Below are 16,717 nucleotides of genomic sequence, written 5' to 3'. Positions count from 1 at the left end.
GTATCACTAATTCTGACTACTCCCTTACCTTGAGAAGTGTGACAAGGAATGTCACACATTTAATTTGGCCATTGGGGATTCTTGTAGCTAAATGCATATGCCAGTTTCCACGTGAAATATCACAAAGTGCCTAAGGCCTGGGACACGTTTATACAAATCCTTTGATGATATCTGTGACAAATGCAAATTCTTTTCTGTAACCACTTTATCCTCCAGCTTGCTAACTCATTTTGCAATCACTAATGTTTCACGGAGGCACTAATTCGTGATTGGTCCCAGTACATTTTGAACTGAGCAATATGGAATTTTGTTAAATATGTCAAAATACTTCTTCTCCTTCACATTTTCCTAAAGTGATTTTTGATCTGAAAAATTTAGTGATACCCTTCATTTAGTAAAAGGAAATCACACTGGGAAAGAAAAACCAATCCAAGGAAACAGAAGAAAAGGGGAGGTCCTTTTTATATGTGCTTCTGTTTTAATTTTAAAGTTCTCTACTGCTGCTATGTAAGTATTTTTGCCGTGTGAGGGTTTTTTAGCCTGTTGTGTAAAGACGTGTAGACCAAGAGAGCTTTCTTCTCTTTGTGACATCATTTAATTCATGTATATTCTTTTCTTTTAAATAACCGTTCATAAAATTGTTTTCCAGTAGGTCAAAATAGTTTTAATAACAGAAGAGGATGTTTTTCATTAGGGAGGAAGGACAAAGGGGAAATGGGTGAAGTAATGAGAAAGTTGGTTAGACCCAGAGCCTCGGAGGAGGTGAACATTTTGGGAGGATCATATGTCTCCTCGACCATGGCAGGAGGCCCCGAGGGTGAGATCCGATAAGTCACATGAACACAAGTGAGCATGTGTACGTTTTGAGCACTTTTATGAGCCACCCTATGCAGCACTTTTACGAGCCACCCTAAGAAAAGCATGCAGGCAAAAATCCAAAAGGAGCAGCACAATAATTTAGTACTTTTAATTATAAAATGCATCCTTATTTAATGGACCTTACCATTCAGTTCCTTTGAAGAGCAGACACTTTTAAAACATGATTCAATTAAGGGGGGAAAAAAGAATAAAAGAGGGAAAAAATCATTTATTTTTGAACACCTTTTCGGAAGGCCATCTCTAAGAATCAGCACATTCTGCTCTTATTGACATTTCAACCAGCCCGGGCCATGGAACATTTGCTCAAGGCTAATTGCAACTGTCTAGATCCATAATGAAGCCTTTCCCAGATGACCTTTATGAATGACGGTAAGTAAAGCTCCCCTCTGAGCAACAGGCTCTTCGATAAACTTTTACCTTTGGAAGGTGGGTTATTAGAAGCCCGTTGTCCGTGTGTTGCCGATGTTCTATTCTAGTCAGAAACCCTTAGTGATGATGCCCTTTGTGATTTCAGGTTCTTGCCACTGTGGGAAGTGCATCTGCTCTGCTGAAGAGTGGTACATTTCTGGAGAGCTCTGTGACTGTGACGACAGGGACTGTGACAAGCACGACGGCCTCATTTGCACAGGTGCAGTGTGACCTGCTTGGTTTGCTCCGCACTCCTGGTTTGTGAGAAAGACAAACGGCCCCCCACCCCACGGTGCTGCCCGTGGCTGTGTGTGTGGTAGATACTGCTGTCCCAATTACCAAGTCCTGATAGATGGTTAGACACGTGTGCTAGATAAGTTAAAGGCGAAGTGGGGACGTAGAGAAAGTTCAGCTGGAGTGATACAAGATGGTCACTGCTGAATGGATACTGCATAGTTGGTGCTACCAAGTAGGTGCTGTTAATCGTTTGAAGGATCAGAGGTCCCATAGCTGTTTAATAAGTTAATAGCAACATGGCCGTGCAGTAAAATCTGCAGAGGATGAATGAAATGGTTTTGGTTAGGAACGGTTATGGTTTATAGTAACATACTTGAACTTGGTGCATGGTTTATAGTAACATACTCGAACTTGGTGCCTTTCGGTCATGATGATGACCCCCCCCCCCCTGTATTTTATTGCAGGGAATGGAATATGTAGCTGTGGAAGTTGTGAATGCTGGCGCGGATGGAATGGAAATGCGTGTGAGATCTGGCTCGGCACAGACTATCCTTAATGACCCCGTGGGACAGGACTGCATTCTTATGTTTGTAGGCCATTAGGACACATAAACGCAAAGGAAACCATGTATAATCACCACTAGGACAGGTCAAATAGACTATTGCATGTTTTTCTATTTCTGAATGCCTGAGTGAAGGCTGGGCACCCATTAAAAAACAAGTTAGGCAAAAATCTGATGTAAGTAAGGCCAGAAAGAATTTTTCCTACAGAATTTACACCTGTGGTTCTCAACAAGGGTGACTTTGCCACCCCAGAAAACATTTGGTGACGTCTGCAGATAATTTCAATTGTCACACTGGGTGGGCTGGCAGGGCATGCTACCGGCCTCTAGTGCATGGAGGACACAGATGCTTCTACGAACATCCCACGGGGCACAGGACAGCCCCATGACAAAAAGTTCTCTGACTCCAAATGTCAATAGTGCCGGAGTTGAGAAACACTGAATTACATGGTGGTTAGAAAGGCCACAAAAAAAGTGGTCACAAAAAAAACCACATTTGAATCTAAGGAAAAGATATATCCTCACATAAATCCATCCATCATATTTTTTCAGATTCCTTATCACTCAGCATTTCCATTTGGAATCAGTAAAGACAAACAGGCACAAGGGCTAGTGTCGGGGGTGCTAAAGGCTGGATCACCAGTGCTTTTTAAAGAAGAAGACTGGTCAGGTTTAGCCAGTAAGTCATGCGTCTGGTCTCACTTTAAATTCACAAAAGAAGATTCCCTTATGAAGGAAGTATGAAAAGTGTACAATTTAACATTTTTAATAAATAGTGACGTTAAGTTGCTTACAATCTGTGTCAATATATATTTACCTACTGATGATTAACAACAACAACAACAACAAAATGAATTGGTATTCAGGGGCACCTTCTGTTACTAGATCATTTTGTAAACTGGGCAGGGAGGGGTTAGGTGTAAAAGGAATTTGATTTCTCACTATTTTAAATTGCATCATGGTAACTTGCCTTTTAGAAAGAATATCTAATTGGACATAGGATGGGCCTGAAATATGCATTCATTTCCCTTAAAATATTCTTATTTCTAAGCATACATTATTTACTGAAAAAGCATCATGCAAAGAAGTCAAGAAGAGATACTGTGATCAAATGGCACCAGTCTCAAAGCTCAGAGGATAAAAAAAAAAAAATCTAGAAATGTCTTAAGTAGAAATTACAAATATTCACTCAGCGATAGGAACAAAATGTTTATTTTCTTAATGGTGAAATTTTGCTCTGTATGAAATTCACATTGAATTATGAAAATGTACAATAATTAGGACTTCCCTTACATATTTACAGTTAAATCTACTTACACACATTAGTTTAGGCAACCTTTAATTATTTGGAGCTAAAAAAACCCACTTTTTTTCTAAATGTGAATTATATTTTGTAAAATCCTAGAGTAATGTAACAAAATCATTTCCGCATTGTTTAAGATGAAAATTTTTACTTGGAAATTTTACTTGATGATGTAAATATCCTAGAGTCATGGCTTGGACTTTATTAAGTCAAATCACCAAAAAATAAGGAAAATATGCATTTGCCGAGTTACTTAAAAATTTAATATTGAAAGTTATTTAAGAGAAAATTTATCTGATGCTGACTTTGATAGTACTAATAGTGTTCTCATACTTTAATAGATTTATAAAATTGTTATCTCTATCCTGAGATGATGGAAGTGCAACCATATTAGTTGTATCTCTATTATTGAGTATGTCCGTTGATATATCAGTTTTGTAAAACGAGGGAAATATAAGCAGTTCAGAAATCATATAGATGATATTCTTTCCTCCTCTCTCTCTAATCATTTTTAGCCTCAAACATATTGTAATTATTCAGTAGCAGTTTTGATGACCGGACGATGTGCAATCATCAGAATTCACTACATCACGCACACTGCAGAACTCTGCTTTCCATAAAGGACCAGTTAGTCAATACTTTAGATTCTGTGGGCCACTGACCTCTCTGTTGCGTGTTCTTCTCTGTTTGTTTTTAACACTTTAGAACTATAAAAGGAAAAACGGAACACTCATTCTGAGCTCCTGGGCCATACAAAAACAGACCGCATGCTGGATGTGGCTCCCAGCTGAGCAGTAAGTAGTTTGCCAGCCATGTTCTACTGGAGATGCCCTTAATTCATTCCCTTTGTCTTATCCTGTATTCCTGGGTGCGTCTTAGTTTTCTCCTAACTCCCTCTGTTTGTTATCCCTTTGTATTAACAACTAAAATGAAAGGGCTTCAATTTTTATGTTTTCATGTAAGGAAAATGTCCTCAGCATGTATGTTTTTTTTTTTTTTTTTTGAGAAAAGGTTTCAATATGGAGAAATTATTATACTATGAAGATTGAAATGTGATTTGTCCAAATTTTTTGACAAGGCTGAAAATACAGTCAGCTATATTCCGGGTTCATTTAGCTACAAATTATTGAACCAAAACTGAGTGATAGCCTAAGTCACATGGTACCTAATCTCTAAGGAATATTTTTCTTTTAAAACAGAAATATTTTCTTTTTACTTCTTTCTGTCTGCTATATTTCATATGTGTGTATGTGATTTTGACTCTAGCAATGCAAACATCAATAGATATATTAAGAAGTTATTTAATTTACATGTTTAAATTGGTAAAAATAAAATATAGTTACATGTAAAGACGTAAATCCTACCCTTCTTCAATGTGATTTTGTATTTTGACTTTCAATCCCGTTACTAAGATAAAAACTCCCTCTTTCAAACAAAGGCAGGGCAGGAACCAACTTGTAACGGGTGAAAGGGGAAATGTGCGAATCTCTTCGGCTTGTTCGAGTTCCTGTGACAGGGAGATTAACGTCAGTTGGGAAGGGATGTGACAGGACACGTTTGCTGCTGCTGTTGGCACGCACCATGCTTGTTGGCAAACCATCACCGAGGAATTCTTCCCCAAGGACTTTTCAATATAATTCGAATTGGGTCCTAAGACCCAAGAGGACATTTTACCCCATTTTCTCCCTGCACCCTTCAGCTAATCCAAATGCCTGCAGCACCTTGAAAGGAACGGCCTCCACCACGTCAAATACAAACACAATCTCTGCCAGCAAACATCGGGATTAGACCGAATGATACAGAAAACTGAGAACAAATCAAAACAAATCACAACTCAGCCTTTGTTTGCAGACTCCCTGTCAAAACTTTGAAGCCCTACTCAGTATCCAAGGGTCCACGGGCCCTGTGTAACCCCCTTGTAAGCTAAGAAACTTAAGCTGGGAATTGTATTTTTCTCCAAAGCGATACAGTTCTCATCCGGATGTTGGTATATCGGCATTTAGCCAATTGCTTTCCCTGGAAATAGTCTTGTTCTGAAATAAAATTGGAAATAGTTTTCAATTATTTTCTTTCTTTCTAAAACGGAACTCTTAGTCAATCTCTCCCTGAAGCATTAGTTCTCTCTGTAATATTAGGACTAAAACCTTAAGTGAAGCGATACGCACGTTCTAACTTAAGGAACAAGACGTTTTCGTTGTTTGTTTGGGTTTGGTTTGTAAAAGAAAACCAAATCTAACATTGGTCATCTCGAAAACATCTGATTGTTTTAATGCTTTAGGCATTAATTGAGCAACTGGGCAGGTGTGCTAAAACTACTCCCTCTGCTCACTCTCCAGGAGGTAAATAATGAGAAGGATTCCCCAGGAGGTAATGAGAAGGACTGCAGCAGGAGTCTTGCAGGCCCCATGTGGAGCTCCTAACGCCACCTCCTACCCCAAAACCCTCCGGGCGAGCACACATTTAGAGCAAGGATCTCTAACGTCTGCAGGATTTGTAAGGACATGTTGCTCGGTCCCATTTTACTCTTTACATAGGGTGCACCACCTGCATTGCTTCTGCAGTTTTTCCAAGTAAAGTTGTAGCAAAACATTGTAGAAAGCAAACTTAAAATAAAACCGGTGTCGCCTGGAATATCAAAACAATGAACATTCCCGAGCATTGCTGAGGGATGGGTGAAGCCATCAGCTACCATAACAGATCAGTAGAAATAACCCTCCCCTACCAGATATGCATGCAAAAGGAATGTGACATTAGAGAGACTCGATGCAATTGACATATGTACATGGAGGTACAAAACACAGTCTGTAGATACAAATGAATTCCATCGGATTTACTATACAGAACATTGATAATGACAGACTGCACTTATTTAATAACAGCAAACTTAATTTTTGAGGGGAAAACTGGTGGAGTCTTATCCCAGAAAAATAGCAAGAGAGGTATCATCAAAGAGCTAAAATTTTCTTTGGCATGGTAAAGGGGGAAATTGAGTGTACCAACTTATTTACATGATATTTCTCTATATTTGTGGGTGAAGCGATGCCATTTTGTTACATAAAGTTGTTTGATGTTTTGTAATATGCCTTCATATCAATATTTTATTCAGTATGTTGTATGTGTGAATACAACAAATGGTATTAAACACAGAAACTGTACAATGCAGACAAACTCTTTGTATGTAAATTGAATAATACATACCACAGTTCTTGATACGTAGGTCCTACTACATGCAGTTCACCAGTGCTGTCCTTGTCCCATGCAACAGGTGAGACCAGACACAGAGGAAACGGTCTAATTTACAAATAACAAGGACCCGTCTGCAATATGTCTAAACATATATTAGAAGAAAGTATTTGACATCCATTCATAGGGATAAATGCCCTTAGAGACAACTCATATAAAAAACAAAACAGAGATGCACATTTACATAAGTCTCAGTCATTTACAAAAATAAATCTTGTCTTAATTTTAACCAATTAACAGGCTTGCAGTGGGAAAAAACCAGCAAGTAGGGCTGATTACCAAAAACAAATAGGTGGGGTTGTTTGGTGTGTGTGTGTGTGTGTGTGTGTGTGTGAGAGAGAGAGAGAGTTGGGGCGAGCGGTGTGTATAAGCCCATCTAATTGGAATGTCAAGTTAAATAATTCATAGTTTGCCACATATTATAGAATATATGTCTTCCCTAAATAGTTGGTTCATGAAACTCATCTAACATATTTTAACTCATCCTGTTGAAAATGATAGGCCTTAAGATGGTGTAACGGGAAATCAAGAATGGTCAAAGGAATGATTTTGTTATGTTCGTACTTTAGCATTATTGACAATAAATCTACCCAAACGTTATGCTAACTTTTTATTTATTAAAATGAAATCCAATATGAAAATGAAGTAAGCATAAACAGTTAAATTTATACTAAATCTTTAATCAGCTAAGCAGGCCAAAATTTTTAAATGCCGGGCAAGGGCTGTCATGGAGACTTAGGAAAGCAGTGACAAAATAATTTCCAAGAAAATACAGTGCAGATGGGGGGAAATGGCGACTGGGTCAGCCTTCCACGTGGAAATAATAACAAGAGGCCAGTACATAATCCCACATAGAGTTTTCTATAAATGAGGTTCAGTTTGGTCTCAGTTAACTCTTCGGAGGAGAAAACATTGAATTTTATTAAGTATACACAGAGCTAACAAATATATTTCCAAACAGTTTCGTATCAAACATTTTGAAACTCTTTATATCCAATACCGAACGTTTTGCTTGGTTTCTTCCTTGTGCCGTCAACTATATTCATGGCCTTTCTTAGCAGTTGTCTTCCCTAAGCTCAGAATTATGCAAAAGGAAATTAAGAAAGCAAGATAAAACAAATGCAAATCAACTGAATGGACCGAAAACCTGATGTGTGAACGTGTTGGTTTGCCTTGAATTTTATCCAGAATAGTTCAACAGACTGCATTCTGAGATCATGGCAAGGCACCTGTACCCCAGCCACTGGGCAACTGGGGCCCCAAGAAGCTGAGTTACAGGTTTGGAGTGGCGAAATACACAGTACCTGACTCAGCATGCTGAGCTAAAAAAAATATTTTTTCCTAATAATATGTCCAGTTTTAAAAACTTGTCATTAAACACCAAAAATATTAAAGTCTAATTTATAACTAACGTTTGCATTGCTGCTGCAGAAAAAGAACACAACAGCCGCCTTGCCCATGCTCTGCTGAGTATGAGTGGAACGCAGCCAAAACTGGGGATGGCATTCAGTTCGGTTCATTAAAAACAGGTAGGATTATATCTGAAATGGATTTAGGTAGCGCAATTCTTGTAGGTTGTAATTATTGAATTTTCTTTTTTTTCTTTTTTTTTTTCCCAAATAATGAGGATTAGTAGATGAAAAAATGAACCTTAATCAGGCCTACAAGGCCTACAGAGTTCTTTGGACCCACTTTCTCAAAAACCAGTGGGTCTTGCTCGCTGGGCAAGGCAAATGTTACCATTAACCAGTAAGCTTGTGATATGTATAAAACACACACACACACAAAGGAACTATAGGGGGGTGTCAAACACATATCTTTAGAGAGCTTCCCCTGGACTGTGTTTGACCCATTTCTCACCCCGGCCACGCCGACCAGAGGAGCACAGTATCTGCTACTGGACAGAGCATATATGTGTGTTTAATTGAGAGTGGGAGCCGGAGACAACACTCTTAATCTTTATAGATGCAATTTGTACTAATAGGTTGAGAAGGCTTCCTGATTCCCTGATCGCTCTCCGAACTAAGCCAACTGCAACATTTAAGATTTAGAGGAATACAATCCCCGCAAAAGGTCACGGACAGTGGAGCGGGCAGCCCTGTAAAAACGGGGGGAAGAGAAATCCATAATAGCACAGGTTTACAGCGTCTAACTAGAAATTACTCAATAGTATTTGTGTGCTACAAAATTGAACTTAAACACATGGATTTCGCTGAAACAGGACTCAAAAAGGATTATGGGTAGCTGTCAGCAGGCAAGGTATCGAGTGTACTTGTGAAGTATGTCATTCACATGAAGTGTCACAGTCACAGAAAAGATATTAAAAAGGCATTCCATATCTGGTAGGGCATTCCATGGTCTGAGTTGAGCTGGTTGTCCAGGTGTCTTCTTGTTCTGGGGGTGCAACAGGTTGAAGATTTATCCACTTGCAATCAAGAAGTTCGAGACAGCAAAGAGCAAGCATTGGCTTACTTCCGGCCGCTCCTCAGCCGCGGGAGCAGGAATGTCTGGCAAGGATAAATCACTCAACTGTGCTCAGGACGAGTAAGTCACAACACCTGTGAGGATCTGGCTATGTTGTCTTACTTTTGTTGACTGGTTTGCCTCCATTCATTATTGCCGACGCACTTGTGCTTTTACTTGGTGTCACCCCGGCCTTCGGGACCGTTTCTCCCACGTCGTGCAAAGATGGTTCTCGGTACATGGCAACTGGGGATGGGCGGCAGGGCGTGAAGAAGGGAGGAAAGGAGACATTAGGGCGGTTAGGTTCAAGAGTGGCCAGGCCTGACACACCGGAAGTAATGCAACCCCTCGTAGAGGGGACGGAAGACAGTACTTCCTCCACATTCTCCAGCTTGTGTAACTAATATGTGCACTTGAGTGAGTGTGGGTTTTTGTCTAGGAGAGAGGGTTTAAATAGGAGCAGTGGCCTCTTTGTGGGGCTCAGATATAAAGTACACACACACACACACACCAATGGCAAGCACTTAGATAACATATCTGCATATCTCCTTTAGGGGGGGCACAAACCTGGTTCTCTTTGTCCAGTCAGGAAGACTCACACTTCCCTTCCACTGCACCCTGTTGTCAACACTGAAACCCCTCACTCCCATTCATCTTTTCGAGTCCTGGTATTTACCCTCTAGATCATCACGTTATTTTCCACTCAAGTGGTTCAAAAGCAACATAATCACACTCGCGTCAACTTCAAAAGCTATCCAAAGCAATAATAACTCACTTTCCTTACACCAGGGACTGTGGGAGATCATTCTTTAGATTTCCTCTCCCACCATCATGGAAAGAGACCCTTAAAAATCTGAAGACATGTGTGGGGCATTTTGTATTTTTATGTCTCATTCTGATATGTTATTAAAAACCTAATAATTGATGTCATATAAGGCAGAAGCACAGAATGGCAAGAGTGCATGTGGGAAGGATGCCCGAGTAAGTCCTGAGCAATTGCTTGAATAGTGTCCAGTGGCTCAGTTAATCACAGCAGTTCATGTGGGTTTTTGGAAAATAGTTCTAGGGAATCCTGCAGAAGGACATTTCAGGGGGACTGATGCTTGGGGGAAATTAGCTGAGTTAAAATCATCTGCTATCAGAAATACTCAGGAATTAGAGCTGTCTAACCTGCTTTTTAGGCTTTGGAAAGGGTCTGATATTTTATGAAGAGACTCTATGTTTGGTCAGGATGGACCACCATATGCGTTCTCCATGCTCAAGGTGGTACAACCTCTTTTGCATCAATGCAGCATGTGGATTTTCAGCAGCACACACATTTGAAAGTGCATGTGTACACCAGACCTGCCTGAAATGACTTGGCAAGGTAGTAAAAGGGATTAATCCATATCCTTGAAGCACTGTCCGATTTCTCCTCTCTCACTACTAATTCAATTAGGAGACAATAGTGGCAGAGCATTAACCTTGATTGTCTATGTGGTGAAGTTGTGTAAGAGATAGGAATGCCCCAGAGCATCGATAATTAATCAAGTACCTAATTTGCCATAAACATTTCCAATCATATAATTTACATCCTGTAGGGGTTTTGAAATTAATTCTCCTCTATAACTTACACTACGTGATAACCTCTGTCATTATAATTAATACCCCCTTAATTGTTCTTAGAGTACCTCTGTCTGCTAATTATTTGAAAATACTGTTCCTCTTTGCCTGAAAAATACACAAATGCACAACACACACACACGCACACACACACACACACACACACACACTCAACTCTTCAGTGTATGATTCAAATACCAAGTGATATTATTACACCTCATCTCAGTCTCCGATATTTCCTGCTAGATATACAAAAATAGCAGGTCTCCAGATTTTGCTTCAGTTAAGAGACATAAAGTCCCTTTTGATTTTCATTACATTTATGTAGCTAAAAGATAAGATTTTAGAAATTTGGTTAATTCTCATCTGTTCATATTCAACACGAAAGTTAATATAAAGAGACAAAGCGAGATGGCAAATAAACCAAGATTTTTCTAGAACTGCTACGGACTTAGTTTTTTAATTTTTCACTTGCATTTGAATATTGGTGAGTCTGATGGTCTCAAAATTCATCAACAAACATAAGGCCAAATCATAGAGGTGTTACTCTGGAAGAATAGCCAAACTCTCTCATTTCTTATTTCTACTCTAATTGCCTTATGATCTATCATATAATGAGAATAATTCACTCCTATTTCAGATTCTGGCATAATTCTTCCTTTCCTAGATGGGCCATGGTGGCTAACCAGTTAGGTTTCAATGGCTTGTTCTGTAGGCAAATTGAGTTAAGGGGACAGTAAGCCATTATTGATGAAATCATACAGATGGTATTAACCAGTAAGAGTGGTTTTCCAAACTTAGGCGAACTGAAAGCTGAATTATGCATTCACAGATAATTAATAATTAACCTTTAATATTCCAAATTATCTCATTCCTATATAAGGAATATGGATTATAAAAAACCAGTGTACATTTTCTCTTGATGGCTAAACCTTTCTTCTGGGAACAAAAAAACAAAAGGAAAATCAAACTAAGTTAGATGAAAGTGTTTATTTAGTTACTGTAGATCTGCTTTTTTGTCAAAGGTAAGCAAAAGTATTTGAATAGACAATGCTTTTGAAATGCCTCCATGTCAATTTTTTTTTGTAGTTCTCAAAAATTATGTAGATAAGGTAAATGGAACTTTTGGCAGAATCCTTAATGAGAAAGGCGCAGATGCTTCTGATTAATTATCAACACTTTGTGGTCTGCTCTCTGTGAATCTGATCAAAGTAAATGCCAAGGCTTCATTGTTTTCAAGTGAATATATAAGAAGGTGGTACCAAAGTTTACTAAACAATTTCATAGTTGGAAGGGAGATCTGTGATATCAACACTCTCTCAAGGCCAAGTGATTAACCCTTCATTTTCTGTAATTACAATAATTCACAAGTATGTGATTACTTTCAGCTAAATACCATCAAAATGGGCAAATACTTGTATTCCATAATTTTCAAAACAATTGTGTATGTATATATGTACGTATATATGCATATATTTTTATAAACCCCATAAATATTTATATCTATGTTTATGATCTATGTGTATGTGTATATATATACATCATACACGCACATGTACAGTAAAGTGTACAAACCTTAGATTCATGGCTAAAGTAGATATCTGTGTGATTACCACCCAGATCCAGGTACAGAAAATCTCCACCATTCCATGAAGTTCCTTGCGGCCAATGTAGAGTTAGCAATGGGGAAAATAAATGTGTGGTAAACTGAGAAGGATAATGTACACAGAACACTCACCTTCCAATGGCTTGGGTAGAAAATGAGCTGCTGGTTTGGTTTTCTTTACTCTGTTTCCTTTCATGACTTGCCCTTCCTTATTCAATCCCAAAAACCAGGCTCTACCAGATTCCTGTTGTCTATACAGCATAGATGAGTAGATGACATAATAGTTTTCAAAAACAGATTCTTTAAACTTGCATTCAGGGGTAAACAGTTCCTGTTGAGACAAGAGGAAGAAAAGACAGTTAGAGGAAGGAATGGAAGCCTCCCCAAAATTTCTCTTTATTCCTCCAGAAATTTGTCTGCCGGGGATGAATGAGATGGGCAGAGATGACCAGCCTCACCTCGTATTTGCACACTTTTTAAATATGCAATGAATATTTGCACACTTTTTAAATATGCAATGAATAGAGAAGAATCTGCTACTATTGGAAACATATACAGAGGCAAGAGTATGGATGTCCTTTTGCGAGAAAATAGGAGACACACACAAACTCAGAACAGTCTCAGTGAAACAGTGTACAATTCAGCCAGAGTACAACCAGAAAAAGCACAATACTCACAATATGCTAAACAAAAATAAGATTTATACTTATGGAATTTGTTCATCTATTTTCACCATTTCCATAGGAATAATTATATGCTCCCCTAGTAGCTGCTAGCCATGCATTAGATCATTGATATGATAGGGTGTTATGTTTTACCTACAAAGAGACAGACCCAAAACTCAAAGGAAAACCATGACAATCAGCTGGCACACAAGCCAGCCACGGGAGTTGAGGATGGGTGTTGTGTCAGCTGCTCATAGAGATGGGAGCTGGAAATAATGACCTAATTCCATGCTTTGGAGACCCAGTGGATTTATTATTTTTAAAAAAATTTTTAAAAATGTTTATTTATTTTTGAGAGAAAGAGACAGGGCACGAGTCAGGGAGGGGCAGAGAGAGAGGGAGACACAGAATCCGAAGCAGGCTCCAGGCTCTGAACTGTCAGCACACAGCCCGACGCGGGGCTCAAACTTGTGAACTGTAAGATCACAACCTGAGCCAAAGTCAGACACTCAACCAAATGAGCCGACCAGGCGCTGCACCCCAGCTAGAATTTTTGAAGAGAAACATTAAAAGCTGCCCTGACTGCAATCCACCTGGCTTTTCTGGAAAGGGTAAAGTGAATTAAGTGCCCTGAGTCTCACTGCCATGATCTCCACCAATGACCAGCCCAAAGCTCCCTACTATATGATTATCATTAATGACATAAATATTCATAGATGACTTTTACACACTTCTTTTTTTTTAAATTTTTTTAAAAAGTTTATTTATTTTTGAGAGAGAGAGAGAGAGAGAGTGTGTGTGTGTGTGTGAGCTGAAGAGGGGCAGAGAGAGAGGGAGACACAGAATCCAAAACAGGCTCCAGGCTCTGAGCTGTCAGCACAGAGCCCAATGCAGGGCTTGAACCCAAGGACTCTGAGATCATGACCTGAGCCGAAGTCGGATGTTTAACCAACTGAGCCACCCGGGGGCCCCATACACACTTCTAAACTTTAATCAAGAAAGGCATTTTTGACAGACTTCTATTAAAAGTAATTTAAAACTTCAAGCTTCCTAGTTATACACACAGAAATGACTTAACTAGTCTTTGTGGCTATTTTAAATAGTTCAACACTGTGCTATTCTATATATATATATATATATATATATATATATATATATGAAATATAGATGCAAAATAGAGGTTTCTTGTCATTGACCTTTTAAAAAATATCACTGTACTTGAAAAAATTTTCACCTGAATAGATTTTTATGACTGCAGAAAATAACTTGTTTCTTTTTTTATACATTGTTTTCTTTATGCATTCTGAAAAACACGTCCTTTAGGGACCAAAAATTAAACCTGTAAGAGTTAAAGTTATGCCAGCTATAATAAGGAATGTGACATTACTGCCTGTGGAAAGGTTCTTTCAATATTTCCCATGAGAGTATGAATTATCAAATGGTGTCCCTTGCAGGATACAATTAATTCAGAGTGCCCCATAACTTTAATTCTCTGAAAGCTAATAGTTTTCCAAGGGGGACAGGTTTTGTTAATGGCAGACGTTTTTCATGACAAAGATAACAGATCCAAAAGGTGATTAATTTGAGGAGATGAAAGTAGCCAAAAGGTGGGCTTAGCCCCTCCCAAAGGAATTTCGGCAGGTCTTCATTTCTTCTATATGATGCCAGCTCAGGTTTGAATGAGATCCCACCCAAATAAATATTCTGGCCTTCTACAATATCTTATTTTTCCAAATATCCTCCCATTAGTTCTCTTGCTAATAAATGACAGTCTCTGAGTTAATCAGGCCATGCTGTAGAGGGAGGACTGACTAAAGGATGCATGCTCACACATTTGTGGTGGGGAAAAATAAAGTGGAATGCTGTAAATCTGGCTTGCCCTCAAAAGACTAATGAATACAACATACTATTTGCATGTGCACCTTCTATGACAAACAAATTAGACTCTGTGTGTCACTGGCCTTTTATTGAGACAGGCCAAGGCATCCGGTTTTACCTGTTAAAACCTGTCTCAAAACCAGCTGGGAGGGGGGTGGAGAAGAGCTGACCTGGGAGGCCACTCCTGGGGGTCACAGGAACTGGCACCTGCTATCTGGGATAGCCAGTCTCTGCCCAGAGCCTGGCTCACCTTACTGACAGGATTACTGACTGGCCTTTCCCTAGAGACACCGGGGCCTCCAGTGTTGGAAAAGTAGTTACACAGAGTAGTCACCCCCTATCCCCATCTGATCCCCACTGCTCAGAGGACATTACCCATAGCAAATTAGGAACGCGTCACATGGTCTCTACCCTAAATTATATATGAAAGAGAATGAAGATCCTAGATGTGGAAGAAATCATTTGTTCTTAGAGTATACTTCAGGACCTCGGACACTAGGTCTTTCTCTTTTTTTACTTTAAAAAAATTAATTATTTTTAACATTTATTCATTTTGAGAGAGAGCGAACAAGTGGGGGAGGGCAGAGAGAGGGAGACAGAGGATCCAAATCAGGCTCTGCTCTGTAATCACAGAGCCCAGTGTGGGACTTGAACCCAGGAACCGTGAGAGCATAACCTGAGCTGAAATCAAGAGTCGGCTGCTTAACCAACTGAGCCACCCAGGTGCCCCTGACACTAAGTCTTTTTAGATAAAATGTTTGCCTCTGGCGACTCTGAGGAAGTCATTCCACATCCCCCTTCTGTGAGGTGGGCCAGTGATTTCACAGATATGTGGATAGGAAGGTAGATTAGGGAAATGTGAAGGGTTTTGGACACTTTGATAATTACTTAGATTCCTTATGAGCAAGAGGTAGATATGCAGACAGCCCTTCCTGAATAAGCAAGGGAATAATGATTTAGTCTGGTATTTTGCAGACACGTATCTGTTGTCAGTGTGGAGGATGGTTCTGAGACATTAGTAACACTTATACTCTGATGTGTTGAAGCCCAGTCTCTTGCAAAATGGACTTGAAGATTGTACATGCATATATGTGCGTTCACCTTAGTAATCAGTGTTGATATCATTATCAGAGACACACAAAGTAAGAAGAGAAATAGCACCGGAATTGTGACACATTGTTAAATTGAGTTATGAACTTCCTTGCAGCCCAGACAAACAGAGAAAGGCTCTATGTTCTAAAAATTATTGAAGACAGAAACCCTTTTCTTTTTCTTGGTCCTACCTTCTAAAAGGTATTTCCTTGCAAGGGAAAACTGGCATTGACCAAATGAATAAAACATAACCCATAAACATACCTGCTCTTGATAACAACTATGCAATTAACATGGCCACAGTGTTGTGTCTGAGTCCCACAACATGCTTTAGGAGGACAGATGGAGTGAATAGTCCCACAGGTGGACATTGTTGCTGATGAGATCCCTAGGGGACATGTAGCCAGCAGGGGTCACAAACTCGGTACCTCTACTTACCAGGTAGACACAAGAGTGAAGCTGGCTGTTGGAACCCTGGCACCATTATGAGGCTAAATGCCCCCCAACTCAGGCTCAGTGTTGAAGAGACAGAGTGGTGGAAAGAATGATAAAAAAGAACAGCTGTTCCTCACACGGTTCTCATGTGAAAATAGAAACCTTAGAGCTTTAGTAAGCCCGGTTTTCCAAAGGAAATAAGACATCAGGTTTCTAGATACAATTTCCTTTTAATAGTAGCAACTATTTCTTAATTCTGGTTTTTGTTTTTCAGTATCAGATAGACCCAGGGTCAGAGATGGGCCCATGAGCCTGTAGTTTGAGACCTCCAATGTAGAGGAGCA

The 16,717-nt window shown here is 39.4% G+C and overlaps 2 protein-coding genes across 6 annotated transcripts in view; one reads left to right on the top strand and one right to left on the bottom strand.

Moving 5' to 3' along the window:
- Positions 1–6,557, top strand: part of ITGBL1 (integrin subunit beta like 1) — a 211,228-nt gene extending 204,671 nt beyond the window's left edge. Inside the window, exons 10-11 of the mRNA XM_060636737.3 lie at positions 1,394–1,507; positions 1,989–6,557. Coding sequence (XP_060492720.1) covers positions 1,394–1,507; positions 1,989–2,080 — 206 coding nt within the window. The 3' untranslated portion in view covers positions 2,081–6,557. The remainder of the gene's footprint in view (positions 1–1,393; positions 1,508–1,988) is intronic.
- Positions 6,558–6,707: 150 nt separating this feature from the next.
- The window catches only part of FGF14 (fibroblast growth factor 14), a 624,162-nt gene continuing 614,152 nt past the window's right edge, over positions 6,708–16,717 (bottom strand). For all 5 annotated transcript variants that reach the window (XM_060636738.3, XM_060636742.3, XM_060636741.3 and 2 more), the window contains 2 exons: positions 12,436–12,634; positions 6,708–9,341 (listed from right to left, as the gene is read on the bottom strand). In XM_060636738.3, the coding sequence (XP_060492721.1) occupies positions 9,205–9,341; positions 12,436–12,634 (336 nt within the window). In that variant the 3' untranslated portion in view covers positions 6,708–9,204. The remainder of the gene's footprint in view (positions 9,342–12,435; positions 12,635–16,717) is intronic.

This window comes from Panthera onca, chromosome A1, assembly GCF_046562875.1.
Source record: "Panthera onca isolate mPanOnc1 chromosome A1, mPanOnc1 haplotype 2, whole genome shotgun sequence".
Lineage (NCBI taxonomy): Eukaryota > Metazoa > Chordata > Mammalia > Carnivora > Felidae > Panthera > Panthera onca.
The sequence above is the reverse complement of the archived record's forward strand: the minus strand, read 5'-3'. Positions and strand labels throughout refer to the sequence as shown.